This window comes from Engystomops pustulosus, chromosome 1, assembly GCF_040894005.1.
Source record: "Engystomops pustulosus chromosome 1, aEngPut4.maternal, whole genome shotgun sequence".
Lineage (NCBI taxonomy): Eukaryota > Metazoa > Chordata > Amphibia > Anura > Leptodactylidae > Engystomops > Engystomops pustulosus.
The window spans coordinates 299,871,255-299,888,364 of NC_092411.1; the positions used below are offsets into that span (position 1 = coordinate 299,871,255).

Sequence of the window (17,110 nt, forward strand, 5' to 3'; positions counted from 1 at the left end):
GATATCCCCCTCATCCGCCAGCCTGGCAAACTTATTGGGGTGCACCAGATCAGGACTAGACTCCCTACAACTCTTCCCTCTACCCCGCCTTCTACATGTTACCCAACTAGCTGCCCCCTCACTCTGCACCTCCATACTTCCCTCCCCACACCCATCTTCCCCAGAGAGTTTGTGCTCCAGGAGCAGCAAACTTCGTTCCATATTATCAATTGCCCGCAGCCTTGAAACTTGCTCATTTAGATCCAGAATTTGGGCTTCCAGATGAGCAATTTTCATACACCCCACACAGCAGTATTCCCCCTCGAACGGCTGTTCAAGGAAAGCATACATGGCACAGGATGTACACTGTGTAGCAATGCCACTTATGGAGTCCATTATTCTAATGGGGATTACAATAGAAATATGCACAGAAAGAAGAATCTACAGTCAGAGTAACACAAAACACAGCAGTTACCTGTTAAAGCCCCTCAAACTTAAGTCCCTTAAACCTAAGTCACACTTAAGACAGTGCACACACTTGGGATCAATGCACACTCGCCGCCAAGCTCACACACTCGCTTTTGTGATGCTTCTTTTAAAGGTTATCTGCCTCAAAAATCTGCAGAGCTCACTGCAACAGGATCTGGCTGTAAAAAACCATAAGGAGCCCAAACAATGGATGTCATTGTCATTCCATAAGATTCTTGGAATCTTTCCAATAAGATGATTGCGGATCATATATGTGAACGGAATTGGGATCTTGTCAGAATAGTAGAACCAAATCAAGGGCTACACACATGCGAAAACAAACTATGCAAATTAGAAACAAGAGAGCATGTGTCATGTAGCAAAAAAACTAAAATACTTCAATACATACACTCACCGGCCACTTTATTAGGTGCACCTGTCCAACTGCTCGTTAACACTTAATTTCTAATCAGCCAATCACATGGCGGCAACTCAGTGCATTTAGGCATGTAGACATGGTCAAGACAATCTCCTGCAGTTCAAACCGAGCATCAGTATGGGGAAGAAAGGTGATTTGAGGCCTTTGAACGTGGCATGGTTGGTGGTGCCAGAAGGGCTGGTCTGAGTATTTCAGAAACTGCTGATCTACTGGGATTTTCACGCACAACCATCTCTAGGATTTACAGAGAATGGTCCGAAAAAGAAAAAACATCCAGTAAGCGGCAGTTCTGTGGGCGGAAATGCCTTGTTGATTCCAGAGGTCAGAGGAGAATTGGCACTCTTTGGGCCCCTTGGCACCAATTGAGCATCGTTGCAACGCCACAGCCTACCTGAGTATTGTTGCTGAGCATGTCCATCCCTTTATGACCACAATGTGCCCAACATCTGATGGCTACTTTCAGCAGGATAATGCGCCATGTCATAAAGCTGGAATCATCTCAGACTGGTTTCTTAAACATCACAATGAGGTCACTGGACTCAAATGGCCTCCACAGTCACCAGATCTCAATCCAATAGAGCATCTTTGGGATGTGGTGGAACGGGAGATTCGCATCATGGATGTGCAGCCGACAAATCTGCGGCAACTGTGTGATGCCATCGTGTCAATATGGACCAAAATCTCTGAGGAGCTTCCAGCACCTTATTGAATCTATGCCACGAAGAATTGAGGCAGTTCTGAAGGCAAAAGGGGGTCCAACCCGTTACTAGCATGGTGTACCTAATAAAGTGGCCGGTGAATGTATATAGACATAAAGCAAACATTAATAGGCCAAAAAAGATAAAAACATTTAAAAAGGATGCAAACCCAGGGCACCCATGAATAAAGAACCAACTGGAGCCTGACACCTGATAATGTCAGGTCATCCAGACCTGGGCCCCCAACAAACAAACCCCACAACACTAACTCCAAAATATTAGTGCAAGGCAGGTGTGTGTGAGCTGGAGTAGGGTCACCACAGCCGGCAGATGTAGCATGAGGGTGTGCAACAATCTGTGCACTCACTGTGCATAATATCCGTCCATGCCGGCACAAACCAGTGATGGAATAAAGTGCATAGATCTAAAAACGCAAGCCAATGCCAATGAGTGTTACCAAAAAGGTGTGAGATGGGGATCAGGGCCCAGGAGGAGTCGCCCCCCGCATTCTGCTGCTAGCCGCAGCTTCCTCAGGGCTCATATTTAAATATGTGACATACAATATGTGTCTCTTCTATGATGGCATTATAAAGTCTTGTATAGACATTTGTATATTGGACTCACCGGGGATTAAGGACATGTTGTAGATCTGAGACGTGTTGGAGAAAGTGTTGTGACTAATGGATTTTTAGTGTAATGGGAAATACAATTGGAAGTTGCTTTACAAGAGTTATTGGAGATGACACTTCTGGCAGGAGATTTCTTTCATACACAGAATGCGTTCAAGACACCGCAATGGTCATCCTGAAGCCCCGATATCCAAGGCTGCAGAAAGGTTCCCGACGACTACGTCCTACTGCCATGACGCCCACCACTAGGTCCCCCTGACTTGCTACAGGTATAAATCACCAGGAGATATACATGCAGAAAGGACTATGGCCAGGGCCTATTATTACCCCCTCCTGGAATATTGGGGAAAGCTGATAACAGGCAGTGGGGGGAGCAGAGCCTTGTGAATGGAATTGTGGGAAATCAGGGAGGCCAGCAAGCGTTGCTTACATTGTAATGCAGTCTCTTGCAGAGCCTCTTATACAGAATACATAATGACATACATAAACATTGGCTGGAAGAATAATAAACTTTTCAAATAATCTCACTGCAGATCTATGGGGACATTTTTTTTCAATTGATTCCATTTTCTGCAGTAAGTCTGGTTAAAGAAAATCTACCATTAAAATCCATCCTGATGAACCAGGGACACTTACTCCTAGGTCCAGGCATCGTTATTGTGGTAATCTAATTTATGGATAATTATTATCCATGGCCTCCTTCCTTCTAAAATAAACTTTTAAAATATGCTAATGAGCCAGAAGGGCTCTGAGGGCATTTCCATAATACCAGAACTCCTCCGTGCTGTAGATTCATCAAGAGGATGGAAAACGGAAGTGCCGAGGACTCAGAGAGGAAGGGTGGGACGGTCTAACAGCCTGTGAAGCCAGAGCACAGAGGGTCTCTTGTATCACCCCCTGCAGCTCATCTGGCTTCATCGTCAGTTCCAGGGTTGGTACGCACACTGATGCCGGGCATGGAAAGGCTAGGCCACACCCCAGTTGTCTTTCAGTAAGATTTTAGACCACTTTAAGAATCTTTGTTGATGTGTATATCTCCCAACCATCCTGGATTTGGCAGGACAGTCCAGGTTTTTCAACACTGTCTGGGCAGATAGGGAGATTATACTGGACTTCCCCACTTTGTCCCACCTCCTCCTCCTCCTATACACAACAGCTTCACAAGATGGCGTATACAATTGTCATTGGTGTTTTGTATGACCTCAGACTCAAGTGACAAAAAACTCTGAATTTGCCCATGGGATTTTTCCATTACACAGCTTAGTAACCATGGAATGAAGAAATCATGTCACATTGATTTTTAGTATGTAGTATGGCAGTATATGATAGGATCGATCAGACAACCTAGGGTCAACGTACCCTCAAAAGTCTGAAAAATAGTAAAAAGAAAAATAAAAAAAAAAGTTTAAAAAATATATATATAATAAAAAAACCCTAAAAATTAAAATCAACCCCCTTTCACTAGAACTGATGTACATATAAATAAACACATTAGGTATTGACGCGTCCAAAAATGCCCGATTTATCAAAATATATTAACGTTTTTTCAATGTGTTTAACCCCGTAAGGGAAAATAGCGCCCAAAGTCGAAAATGGCACTTTTTTTGCCATTTTGAAAAATATAAATAAAATCTATAAAAAGTGATCAAATGGTCATACAGTCCTAAAAAGGATATGATTGAAAATATTATCAAAGGTTGCAAAAAATGACACCACCCACAGCTCTGTACAACAAAGTATAAAAAAGTTATTAGCGCCAGAAGATGGCAAAATAAAAAAAAAATGTGTACAGGAGGTTTTAATTTTTGTAAATGTATGAAAACATTATAAAACCTTATACAAATTTGGTATCCCCGTAATCATACCAACCCAAAGAATAAAGCAGACCTGTCATTTGGGGCGCTCAGTGAAAGAAGTAATATCCAAGTCCACAAGAAAATGGCGCAAATGCTTTTTTTCCCCATTTTCACTGCATTTGGAATTTTTTTCCCGCTTCCCAGTACACGACACGGAATATTAAATACCATCACTGAAGTGCAATTTGTTACGCAGAAAACAAGCCATCACACAGCTCTTTACGTGTAAAAATAAAAAAGTTATAGATTTTTGAAGGTGGGGAGTGAAAAATGGAAATGAAAAAACAGGAAAGGGCTCGGGCATTAACCGGTTAATGGAAGTATAACAGAAATGGCACATACTGACATTAATGGAAACCATTAAAACTCCATTGAAGACAAACATTCGACTTTGGTAATTATCGTACATCAGGCAAAGCAAAACAGAAGACATAAGGATTAGATTCAGAGCCTGAAAATCTGGTGCAGGGGCCTCCAGCCTTCAAAACAACAAGGATGTTTCAGCCACAAGTCTCGGAGCAGTCACTAATGCTCTTTAGTGACTCTCCTAGCTTGTTCTAGAGGATAAGGTGGACAGTTGGACCATTGCAGAACATCTATAATGAGGAAGAAACTCAAGTGGCAACTGCTGTGGTTTTCTGAATTGTGAAAAAATTGATGGAAGACAATCTGAGAAGTGACCACTAGAGATGAGCGAGCACTAAAATGCTCGGGTGCTCGTTATTCGAGACAAACTTTTCCTGATGCTCGAGTGCTCGTCTCGAATAACAAGCCCCATTGAAGTCAATGGGAGACCCGAGCATTTTTCAAAGGGACCATGGTTTGGGAATAAAATGTGTTATTTAATTGAAAAAGAATGTCTTCTGATAAGTTAGCAGATGTATGCAAACATCTGCAATCTATTCTTCACTGTTCTGCGCGTATATTATCTCCCGACAAGTTAGCAGATGTAAAGAACAGTGAAGAATAGAATAAAAACAGTGACCGCAGGATCATTTAAGTGAAAAACAGTGAAGAATAGATTGCAGATGTTCGGCACATCTGCTTACTTGTCGGTAGATACGCTGTCCCGGGATCCGCTCCTCTTCTTCCACTGAAGTCTCCCAGATCTCTCTGCCCTTCCCGATGTCTCTGTGCCGCTGCCCCGCTGTCTCGGTGCCTGCCGCTGCCCCACTGTCTCGGTGCCTGCCGCTGCCCCGCTGTCTCGGTGCCTGCCGCTGCCCCACTGTCTCGGTGCCTGCCGCTGCCCGTGCTGCTCCCCGTGCCTGCCGCTGCCCGTGCTGCTCCCCGTGCCTGCCACTGCCCGTGCTGCTCCCCGTGCCTGCCGCTGCCCGTGCTGCTCCCCGTGCCTACCGCTGCCCGTGCTGCTCCCGGTGCCTGCCGCTGCCCGTGCTGCTCCCCGTGCCTGCCGCTGCCTGTGCTGCTCCCCGTGCCTGCCGCTGCCCGTGCTGCTCCCTGTGCCTGCCGCTGCCTGCCGCTGCCTCCGTGCCTGCCGCTGCCCGTGCTGCTCCCCGTGCCTGCCGCTGCCCGTGCTGCTCCCCGTGCCTGCCGCTGCCTGTGCTGCCTCCGTGCCTGCCGCTGCCTGTGCTGCTTCCCGGTGTCTTTGTGCTGTTCCCCGGTGTCTCTGTGCTGCTCCCTGGTGTCTCTGTGCTGCTCACTGTGTTCTTCAATGTGTTCTTCACATACTATTTTGTTCGCACCGTTCCGCGCGTATCTTCCGACAAGTAAGCAGATGTGCCGAACATCTGTAATCTATTCTTCACTGTGTTTTTCACTTTGTTTTTCACTTAAATGATCCTGTGGTCACTGTGTTCACTGTTTTTATTCTATTCTTCACTGTTCTTCACTGTGTTTTTTTTAATTAAATGCTCGATCTCGAGCAGGGGAAATACTCGTCCGAGCAACGAGCCGTTTCGAGTACCTTAATACTCGAACGAGCATCAAGCTCGGACGAGTATACTCGCTCATCTCTAGTGACCACCCATTGTGGACAGTCAACTTCTTCTGCAGTTCAAACTGCAGAACTTGTGAATAAGTCCCTGGCAACGCTGCTAAAACACCAGTGGTATTTTTGTAATTTCTCCTGTGTCTTGTAGATCAGCTATGGAGCCAGCGACCCCTCGTTATCTGATAGACTCCTCTATCCACATGTTTTCCGAACAGTCCAAAGTAGCCACACCCACAATATGGTGATCATTGAGCTGTTGAAGTATTTTGGCTGGACCTGGGTCGGGATTTTAGTATCAGATGATGATAACGGAGAGAGAGAACTGCAGATACTGACAAATTACATGAGAGAGAACGGGATCTGTGTCGCCTTAACCATAAAACTTACAGAGGAGAATTCCACATACAATGAGAGGATTTTACATTTTTTAAGGAATCCACAAGTCAGTGTCATTATAATGTGTGGGACCTTCTCCAGTTATGGAGCTGATTTTCTTGGTTACTTTAAATCTGTATTAGAGAACAGAACCCTCATCCTTCCACCATCCTGGGTCTCCAATTCTGTTATTCCAGAGTATAAGTACACAGATCTGAGTGGGAGTCTCGCAGTGGACCTTTCATCACAACATTTTCCAGGAGTAGAAGATTTTCTGAATGACTACAAGAAACTCCCATCCATATTTCATAATGGATTCTTCCTGAAAATATTAGAATTTGTTACAGGAAACAAGAACAAAAATTCCTCTATTGTATTTGTTATTAAACATAAGCGATATAACTCCTCCTCCAAGTATAGAATATCAAATATAAGGAATTACCTCTCCTCCGGGGTGACCCCACGATTGTATGAGGCAGTAGAAATCCTGGCAAAGTCTCTACATGAAATGTTCTTACATATAAAAGACAAATATAAAGAAAACCCAATAACTGGACTTGTACAATACACAGGGAAGTTACAGCGCTACATACAGAGGATGAAGAATTCCCGGGACCCAATGTCTCCTTCATATTACTTTACTGACCAGGGGGAAGCTCTACATCCATATAAGATCATGAATAAGATGTTTGTAGATGAGGCCACAGGGGACGGGGAAGTAGGAAATTTTACCCCATGGGCTGCCAGTGGTCAGAAGCTTTACATAAATCCCCAGTCTATAACCTGGAGACACACACAGGAGGTAAGTAGCCTCACATTATACATAAGATTATGTAAAGCTTTCACAATACAGATAGCATATGCAATTCCTTGTGGATTTCATTGCATTATCCTCCAAATAAATATGTTTTTATATTTCGTTTTTTTTTTTTTATGAGAACTTTATATTTCAATTTTTTTCTTTTCTAACCATAAATGCAGCACAGAGATGCAGAAAAAGACAAATTATAAAATGTGTAACAATAAAACCTTTACATCCCCTAACCCGGGGTGGGTTATCACATGATTGATCCTGGTGATCACATGTTCACCGCAGAAGCCCCAATATACACAACCCTATAAGACAAGTCCCTCACTCATCAGAAGGGTAAAGTGGCTCAAAAGCCCGATTCACCCTGTCCCCAATAACAGCGCACATTGCCCTTGGCACTGACCCAGCTGCAATGTGCAAGCCCAGAACATCAAACCGCCCTCCCCATGTTTTTTCAAATTTAGCCAGTCATTTTCTTCATAACAAAATGCCATACTACAGAAAAGTATTTATTCTGGCTTTATTTTCTCGTATAGGGAGTTGGAGAAGGCCTCATCCAATGTAAAGGTAGTTTTTTGTTTCGAGGTACAATGCCCGTTGCATACCAGTCATGACTGGGTCATTAAGAGAGTGATTAGACAGTAAAGCAGAATCTGGAATCCAGATCAATATGAAAAATTTTTCAACAATTCCCTACACGACCAAAGTATGGGCATCAGGTTCTCGTCCAAATCCGCTCATCCAGGGCATCTAAACTCTGCCTGAACCGTGTTTCGAATCACATGGCCCAAAACTAAGAATCAATGTGATTCGAAACATGTTATTGATTGGATTGATATCCGGTTTATGGAGCACTCTAAGGAACAGCGTCTTAAACAAGCGCAAGTCTGGGGCTTAGGTTTGCCTCGCTTGGCTCCCACCTTCCAAAGCCCGCTTTGAGCTGCAGAAGAACCAATACAGGTGGACACAGCCTGATTTTCTTCTCAGGAATGCTCCAGACAATGTCAGCAGGACCTCTGTCTGTATCGTGCAAGTCCGGAACATTTCATTGGGGCTTGCCCTGTTTACTCTCAGTGTCTGGAAAACGTCCCATCTAGGGTTCTTGGGAGAAGTGTCCCTAGGTGAGAGGAAAAGTCCACGTCTGAACATTCCCATGCTCCTCAGCTCCTCAACCATGTGAGACGCCTCGAAATGCCCCTGGTCATCTCCTCGGTCTGTGGTCAAAATCCTCACCGAGCCAGTACCGCACAGAGCCCTTGTTCAGAGACTGTCTTTCTATGTGCTGCCTAAATCCACCTCGTCCCTTCTGTTAGGTCTTCTGTGGTTGCATCTCCATGCCCCGTGCCAGTCTCGATGTATGGAGGTTCCTCATCCAGTACCTGTCATGGTATCTTCTCTGGTCTCCAAGCCACTGAAGGGTCTCCCAGCTTGCAATCAGGACTTTGCTGATGTCTTTTCAAAGAAGCAAGACAATACTTTGCTCCTGTACCGTCCCTACGACTGCCCTGTTGACCTCCTCGAGGTCGGGTGTACCATTTCTCTCTGACGGAAACCGCAACCATGTCGGACTTTATCAAAGAGAACCTGCAGAGGGGGTTCATATGTAAATACTCTTCTCCGGCTGGTGCAGGCTTCTTCTTTGAGACCAAGAAGGATGGGTCACTCCATCCTTTTATTGACTACCGCGGTCTAAACAAGTTCACTGTTAAGAACCACTATCCTTTGCCATTGACCACTGTGATGTTTGACTGCCTACATGGAGACAAGTTATTTTCCAAACTGGACCTTCATGGGGCCAACAACCTCATCCATATCAATTCCATAACAATTGATAACAATTGCAATGGGCACTTTGAACACCTGGTTAGGCCAGCCGTCTTTCAGGAAATTTTTTTCATTACATTACATTTTTTCAGATGAATATTTCTTCACTCTTGTTCTATCCTTTCTTCATTCTTTTTGCTTTATCACCCCTCTTTTTATGCCTCATGGGGCTTGCTCACTTTGGCACTGATTTTGTTGGCACGTCTTTTCTGTTGACACGTTGTTTTGCACAATTTGGGTCACCCTAATTCGTGGCGGTGATTGTTTGTGACCCCCTCATCACTTACTGTACTAAGGGTTAGTAAGTAGCCCATATAACACTTTTGGGATATATTCATGTATTCGTCATTTTCTTTTCTCTCTTTTTAGCACTTTGGTGTTCAGTTTATCTTTACTTTTTTATGGTACATTTGTCTGCCATCCATACACGGCTTTATTTGTGGGCAGACGGACCAGTTTGTTGTATACCTTTCACCCGGCATTTACAAGAGTTCCTTTATTCATTTTATGTCATTTAAGTTTTGTATACTTACCGTTTAGGTCATTGCTCCACCTCTTTCTTCTTCTTTGGCTTCTAATTGATGGTCCTCAAGTTTTGCTCCTTCTACCATTTGAAGACATCTGACTATATACAACCCAGGGAATACCTCACTTGGATGTTTTGCTCTCCGAAACTAGTCTTTACCTCAGCACGCACTGGCGGATTAATGAAAATAATGAAAATTATCAATCTGTAATATTAGGCTGCTATATTTTTTTATGATAAGGTTGCTACATATGTGATATATATTTGTACTTATATAATAACATTGCACAATGTTGTCCGCTTTGTACTTTCTGTGCTCCCCCCTCTCCCCCCCCCCCTCTGTTTCACTTGCCTCCTCTTTGCAAATGGCGTTTTTTGCACAAACACTTTGCACTTTTCATGGTTTTGAAGTTGATTGTGTGTATGTATGTTCATAGGCCCATGAAAGGATGAATGATGACTTTGGCATGTATGTAGTTGTTAGTATGCATTACGGTTATAATTTTATGAATTTCTGCATTATTCGCCTATCTAGGCTAATGAGATATATTATTAAGCAACAGTTTTCTGACATAAGTTCATACTTCTTTAGATGCATAATTTTTATATTTTTATATTTGTATACATGGGCTTGGTTTGTCTTATAAATCTCTCTTACAAATTTTGGTTATATGTATTTATTTATTTATATATTTATTTATTTATTTATTTATATATTTGTGTTACATTTAGACAGTGGAGTTTAGTTCACTTGAACTTAGTAATCGCATATGATATAGGCTTAGAGCTATTTTTACATACACTTATGTTAGTATACATGCCAACACGCACATAGATGTTTCCACTTCCCTCTAGATGTTTCACCTGTGCACACACTTTCACTTCAGCTCCTCGCCACACCACTTAGGCAGTTCACCTTTGGAACAGCTAAGGGACACTGTTTGCAGGGGGAGTGGGCACCATTTTTTGGCGCATGTGCGGGCCCATGCGACACTTTTGGCGCATACGCGGACCCCGCGCGACACTTTTACTAGCTACTACTGGACTTCCGGTCCGCGACCGGAAGTCACAAGCTCCGGCACCAGAGGGCTTTTGGAGGGACGCCGGACTATAAAGCGGACACCAATTTACATCACAGCACCCCTGAGGAAGCCAGTTGGTTGGCGATACGCGTGGGGCTTTGTCCCCCAGCTTCCCCTTACCTCTCCTTGGTTTGGATCCTTTACATGACAGGTAGATACCCTCATTGACCTATGAGCATTTTTTCATACTATTTACTTTTAAAATAGCGATTTGGCTCTATTATCAATTTAGTACTCCATACCTTCATACAGTTGTTTGTTTGGGTTTTGCTATCTTGGTTTTATGTATTGCCATCATTTTTCAGTTTATACTGTTATGACATACACGTAGTTAGGAGAGGTCGCAGAGAGTAGGGAGGACCAGCATCACCATATGCTAGGTCTTCCTGCGGCATTGTGTTTGTGTGTTTTTCACACTTTTTAATTGTTTTTATATGTGTTTTTTTCGTGTTGTGGTGTACCACGGTACAAATAAATTTGTTTACATTTTGAATTTGGGTCTTACAGCATATTTCTTTCTTCTTTTGAATATATTATTGTCTTTCAGGAATTTGTCAATGACATCTTCAGGGCTATACACCTGTGTTGTGGTTTATATAGATGATATACTGGTAATTTCTGCGGACCTTCTCATCAAGCCCGTGTGCCTCAAGTCCCCAGTCGCCTCTACGCTAAACTTGAAGAGTGCCAGTTCCATTAAAAGAGCCTACCCTTCCTCGGCTACATTATTTCTAACAGGGGTCTACAAATAGATCCTGCTAAGTTGTCTGCGGTTCTTCAATGACCACGCCCAGAAGGACTACATGCAATACAGAGATTCCTGGGCTTTTCAAACTATCCCCCATTTCTCCACTCTGGTATCTCCCATCATGGCACTCACTTGTGGCTTTTTCTCTAGGACTTCCTCCTCCACAGAGAGGAATTAGTCCATAGGAGATAGAGAACTTCTGGCCATCAAACTTTCCCTGGAAGTGTGGCGCTATCTTCTGGAGGGAGCTTACAATCCAGTCTGTGTCTTCTTTTCAAGTTTCAACCTGCTGATCCGCTTCCGTCCTGCGGAGAAGAATATCAAGGCTGATGCCCTTTCCCGTGCCTCTGATGTCATTGGAGAAGAGCCGGTCCCTAGGCATATTATTTCTCCTGAACAACTGGTTGTTGCTGCTCCAGTGGTACTTTGGCAGGTTACCCCTGGCAAGATGTATGTCTGACCTGCAATGCAAAAGGGGATATTGTCTTGGGGACAAAGTTTGTGTTTGGTTGGGCACCTTGGGGTACAGCCCTTATCTCCGTTACTACTGGTGCCTGACCTGGGCAAAGATGTTCGGGATGTTGTGGGTTCCTGCACTTCCTGTGCCCATAATAAGCCTTCTCGCCTTAAACCAGCTAGCCTGCTGCTTATGTTGCCGATACCCAGTCACCCACGGTTGCACGTGGCAATGGACTTTGTCACGGACCTTCCCCCTTCCTCTGGCAATACCGTCATCTGGGTGGTGACTGACTGGTTTTCCAAGATGTCCCATTTTGTTTCTCTTCCAGGTCTCCTGTCTGCTCCATGCCTTACTAGTTTTTTCTTTCATCACATCTTCTGGCTTCATGGACTTCTTCAACACATCGTTTCTGATTGAGGGGTTCAGTTCATGCCCAAGTTGTGGTGATCCTTGTGTAACAAGCTGCAAGTGAATGTGGACTTTTCTTCTGCTTATCAACCGCAATTGAATGGTCAAGAGGAGAGGATGAGCCAAACTTTGGGCTGCTATCTCCACCATTTCATCTCTGCCCAACGGGATAACTGGTCCAATTTGTTGTCATGGGCTGAGTTCTCCTATAACTCCCTGGAATGTGGGTCTTCTGGGGCAGCTCCGTTCTTTGTTGTCTATGGACGAATTCCTCATCCACCTTCCTCTGTCCATTCCTTAGGATGCAGTAGAAGAGTTGATACAGGACCTCAAATCGACCCTAAAACCGATTTGGGGAACAGACTCAGCAGTTTCTCCTACGGGCCTCTGCCCGGCCACGCGCCGCCACTCTCAAATTTAAAGGGCAGCGCACCACTGATTGGCGAAGGACACTTCCCTGGATTCCTTTAAAACCTGGCTCTTCCCAGCATCCCCTGCCAGATCTTTATGCTCATATGCCTCAGAAAAACCATTTCCCTGTGACTAGTTACCATGTATTGACCTCCCGTTGTGACCCCAGACCTGTTCCTGATGCCGCTCCTCTACTGCAAGCCCTGACCTCCTGCTCTGACCTTGAACTGTTGCCACCTTTATTGACCTACTGCCTGTCTCCGACACAAGATTATTTGCCAACTTTGTACCTTGACTGGCCCTGCTTTGCGGCGAGCTCTGGTGAAAATGGGGTGCCATTTATACTCCAGTCCAAAGTGTCAGCTTTAGTCATTGTCTGCAGTGGTCCAGGGGGTTCACACAGCCTTACACACAGCTGCTGCAAAACATCAAAATACAAACCTCAGCTTCTACTGAACCTCATTTTACACACATCAGCTGCTGTAGAATTTCATAGTACACACCGCAGGTGCTGCAGAAAATCATAATACACACCTCAGCTATGGTAGCACATAGTTATACACAACTCTGCTGCTGCATAACATTAAAATAAACATCACAGCTGCTGCAGAACATCACATTTCACACCTCAACAATTACTGAACCAACACAATACACACCTCTGCTGCTACAGAACCACATAATAGACACCTCAGCTACTATACAATATCGACATGCTCACCTCATCTTCAGAAGATCACAAAAGACATCTCTCCCTAATATAGATTTCTGACCTGCAGATCCCATATAACTTTGCCCTCCCAAGGAGTATGATCCAGCAGTCCCTACATTATAAACATCCTAGTCCTTTGTTGCCTCTCTCACCTTCACTTGGCCAGGGCACTTCCCCCTTTTGCACGGTACTGGCAGCCTCAGGAAGACACACCCCTTCACCCAGGAAGCCCCACCCCCATAACCCATGTGGTCCCTCTTCCTTCCTGCTGATAGTAGTATGAAGGATCATACAGGGAGACTGCACTACTTTAGACTCAGCAGAATTGGTGTCCTCAGAGTACAGAGACAGCTGATTATGTGGCAGGAGGCAGAGAAGCCTAGATGGTTGGGGCCCTATTCTGCTGCTGGTGTGGGCCCTGGGGCTCAAGCCACGGGGCCCTCCCTATAATCTGACCTATGCTGTTCTAAATGGAAGGCTAACAAACTTTAGTAACCAAGACTGTATCTACTATTTCTAATATATAAGGCGTGACATGCACCAAATTGTATTGCATCTCAGTAACTTGGAGCACTAAGGTGCAGGGGCTTCTATATGGCTGAAGGAATCCTTACACTGCACATAGATATTCTGATGAATCATAACAATACAAATGAATAGTAAGCACTGCACCCCGACAAAGACGTCCGTGAGAATATAAATAGAAATCTTCTGTAACCCACACTCTCAGCTCATCTCATTACTTCAAAATCTGCATTTGTTATTCTGGTAAAGGTTCTGGTCTTTCCCTCAGATCCCAGTCTCCCGCTGCTCAGATCCGTGTTTACCCGGAAGCAGGAAGAAGCCAAGAGCCACAACTCACATCTGCTGCTATGACTGCGCCCCATGTTCAGAGGGAGAGATCTCCAATATCACAGGTATTTTGGACCATGCATAGAGCCAGTATATACTCAGTAAAGGTTGTATTTACACTTCATCCCTATCAAGATTTGCTTGTTTCTCTATAATCATAATGATATTGTGGCTGAATGATGAAATAATCCACCAGGCAAGTTCTATAATCCCCATCGTACTCACACATACTGGAGTAGCACTGCACACTCATTCCTATATACATCCTGTCTACGTATGTAACCTTATATAACTGCTGTGCAATCCTTACATACACTATGACCCATATCCCCTGTGCCCAATGCAATATGTCACTATGCTCTATGTTACTCCATCAGTCTGGTGCGCCGTAAAAAAAAATAAATAAATAAGCTCCTAAGGACTTTCCATCCCTCCAGTGCTTAAAGGGAAATAGGAATCATTACCAACAGCATCAAAGTATTACTTCATTTTAGCTTTATAGAATGTTTCAAAAACATATAGATTCTATCCTATCGTGTTTATAACCCCTCACATGCATTGTGTCTGTGAAAAAAAGTCTAAAAAAAAGCCAAAAATTGCACCTGTCAGAACAGGAAAAGCTTGGCTAAAAAAAGACCAACCAAAAGTCTCAGTTATACACCAAAAAAGAAAAAACTAAGATAATTGTCCCCACTGATTAATTAGGAGCAGAACAGAATGAAATTATTGTACTAACACTGGGTAGTGTATGATAGCCTGGGATTACCACAGGAAAGCTGAGAACATACATAAAGGGGGTAACGGGGGTAGCCTTAAAGGCCATTTAGGCTTAAAGGTGGCATGGAAAGGTCCAGCAAGACCCCCTCCATCCAATTACAGGAAGCTAACTGAATGCAGACTTTTGTAAAAACCCAATCTGCAGGACATTACAGATACTGTTAACATGTAATATATTACATAATATTCCTACAGATGCCGACAACTGTATACAATGTGAAAGTGATGAATGGCCGAATGAGGAGAGAGACCGATGTCTCCCCAAAGTGATAGAATTCATCTCTTACCAGAATGACCCAATGGCTTCTGTATTCTCCTGTCTCTCGCTCTTCGGATGTCTTGTGACCGGCTTCATATTCACAATATTTATTTCCTACCGGGACACTCCTATTGTTAGAGCTAATAACCGGAACCTGAGTTACCTCCTCCTGGTCTCCATCTTCCTCAGCTTCCTCTCTGTCTTCTTGTTTCTTGGCCGTCCCAGTGATGTCACTTGTAGGTTACGTGAAACCAGTTTTGGAGTTTTCTTCTCAGTTGCCTTCTCCTCACTTCTGGCCAAGACTGTGATGGTTTGTGTTGCTTTTAAGTCCACCAAGCCTGGAAGCCCCTGGAGAAGATGGCTGAGTGTGAAGCTGCCCTACACCATAGTGTTGTTGTGTTCATCCATACAAGTTGTCATCTGTGTTATCTGGTTGTCTATTTCTCCCCCATTCCAGGACCTGGACACTCAGTCTTCTCCTGGGAAGATCATCATTCAGTGTAATGAGGGGTCAGATATCTGCTTCTACTCCATGTTGGGTTATATGGGGCTCCTGGCAGCGGGCAGCTTTCTTCTGGCTTTCATGGTGAGGACATTACCGGACAGTTTTAATGAGGCCAAGTACATCACCTTCAGCATGCTGCTGTTCTGCAGTGTCTGGATCTCCATGATCCCGGCTTATCTGAGCACCAGAGGGAAATACATGGTGGCTGTGGAGATATTTGCAGTAATGGCTTCCAGTGCTGGACTCTTAGGTTGTGTGTTTTTCCCAAAATGTTTTATCATTTTATTTAGATCTGAAATGAACACAAAAACTGATCTGCTGGGGAGAAGGAAGAAATAGAATTTTTACTGTTATTTCTGGTTTAGGATTTCAAACATTCTATTGTTCCGCCTACCAATATTAATATTTTCCAAGATCTTGTTCATATCCTGTTACAAAGAGAATTTTGCAATATTTGAATCCATAAATAATAAACCGTTCTGTATTTCTGCATTAGTAAAGTATAAAAACTAATTACACAAGAACCAACTTCACTTGTTCTGAGGCTAAAATGTATTAATATTTAATGTTCTTATAAAACCCTTTTTTTTTGCACACACACTGTGGCTCATTTACTAAGGGCCCGATTCGCGTTTTCCCAACGTGTTACCCGAATATTTCCGATTTGCGCCGATTTTCCCTGAATTGCCCCGGGATTTTGGCGCACGTGATCGGATTGTGGCGCATCAGTGCCGGCATGCACGCAATGTAAATTGGGGGGCATGGCCGAACGAAAACCCCGACGTAGTCGGAAAAACCGCCGTATTTTAAAAAGAAAAAAGTGTCGCGGAGCTTGCACTTACCTTCACTAGGAATTGGCCGGTCAACTTGAGTGAGTTCCGATGCTCTTCAGCGCAGCAGGGCCACCTGGTGGACGTCGGAGGAACTGCCTTAATGAATCCTGGCTACCGAATCCACCGCAGAGAACGCGCTGCTGGATCGCGAACGGTCCGGGTAAGTAAATCTGCCCCATTGTGGCATGAAGTAACTGGACATCTCCTATAGTAATATTGATACATTGGGGGTCATTTATTAAGGGCCTGATTCGCGTTTTCTCGACGTGTTACCTGAATATTTCTGGTTTGCGCCGATTTTCCCTGTATTGCCCCGGGATTTTGGCGCACGCGATTGGATTGTGGCGCATTGGCGCTGGCATGCACGCGACGGAAATCGGGGGGCGTGGCCGAACGAATACCCGACGGATTCGGAAAAACCTCCGCATTTAAAAAAAAAAAGTGTTGCGGAGCTTGCACTTACCTTCACTAGGAATATGCCGGTGAACTTGAGTGTGTTCCGATGCTCTT

The 17,110-nt window shown here is 44.2% G+C and overlaps 1 protein-coding gene across 1 annotated transcript in view; it reads left to right on the forward strand.

Annotated features, from left to right (window-relative positions):
• LOC140132863 (vomeronasal type-2 receptor 26-like) overlaps positions 1-16,106 on the forward strand; it is a 30,098-nt gene extending 13,992 nt beyond the window's left edge. The window contains exons 3-5 of the mRNA XM_072152248.1: positions 6,166-7,194; positions 14,168-14,291; positions 15,199-16,106. Coding sequence (XP_072008349.1) covers positions 6,166-7,194; positions 14,168-14,291; positions 15,199-16,106 — 2,061 coding nt within the window. The remainder of the gene's footprint in view (positions 1-6,165; positions 7,195-14,167; positions 14,292-15,198) is intronic.
• Positions 16,107-17,110: the final 1,004 nt, after the last annotated feature.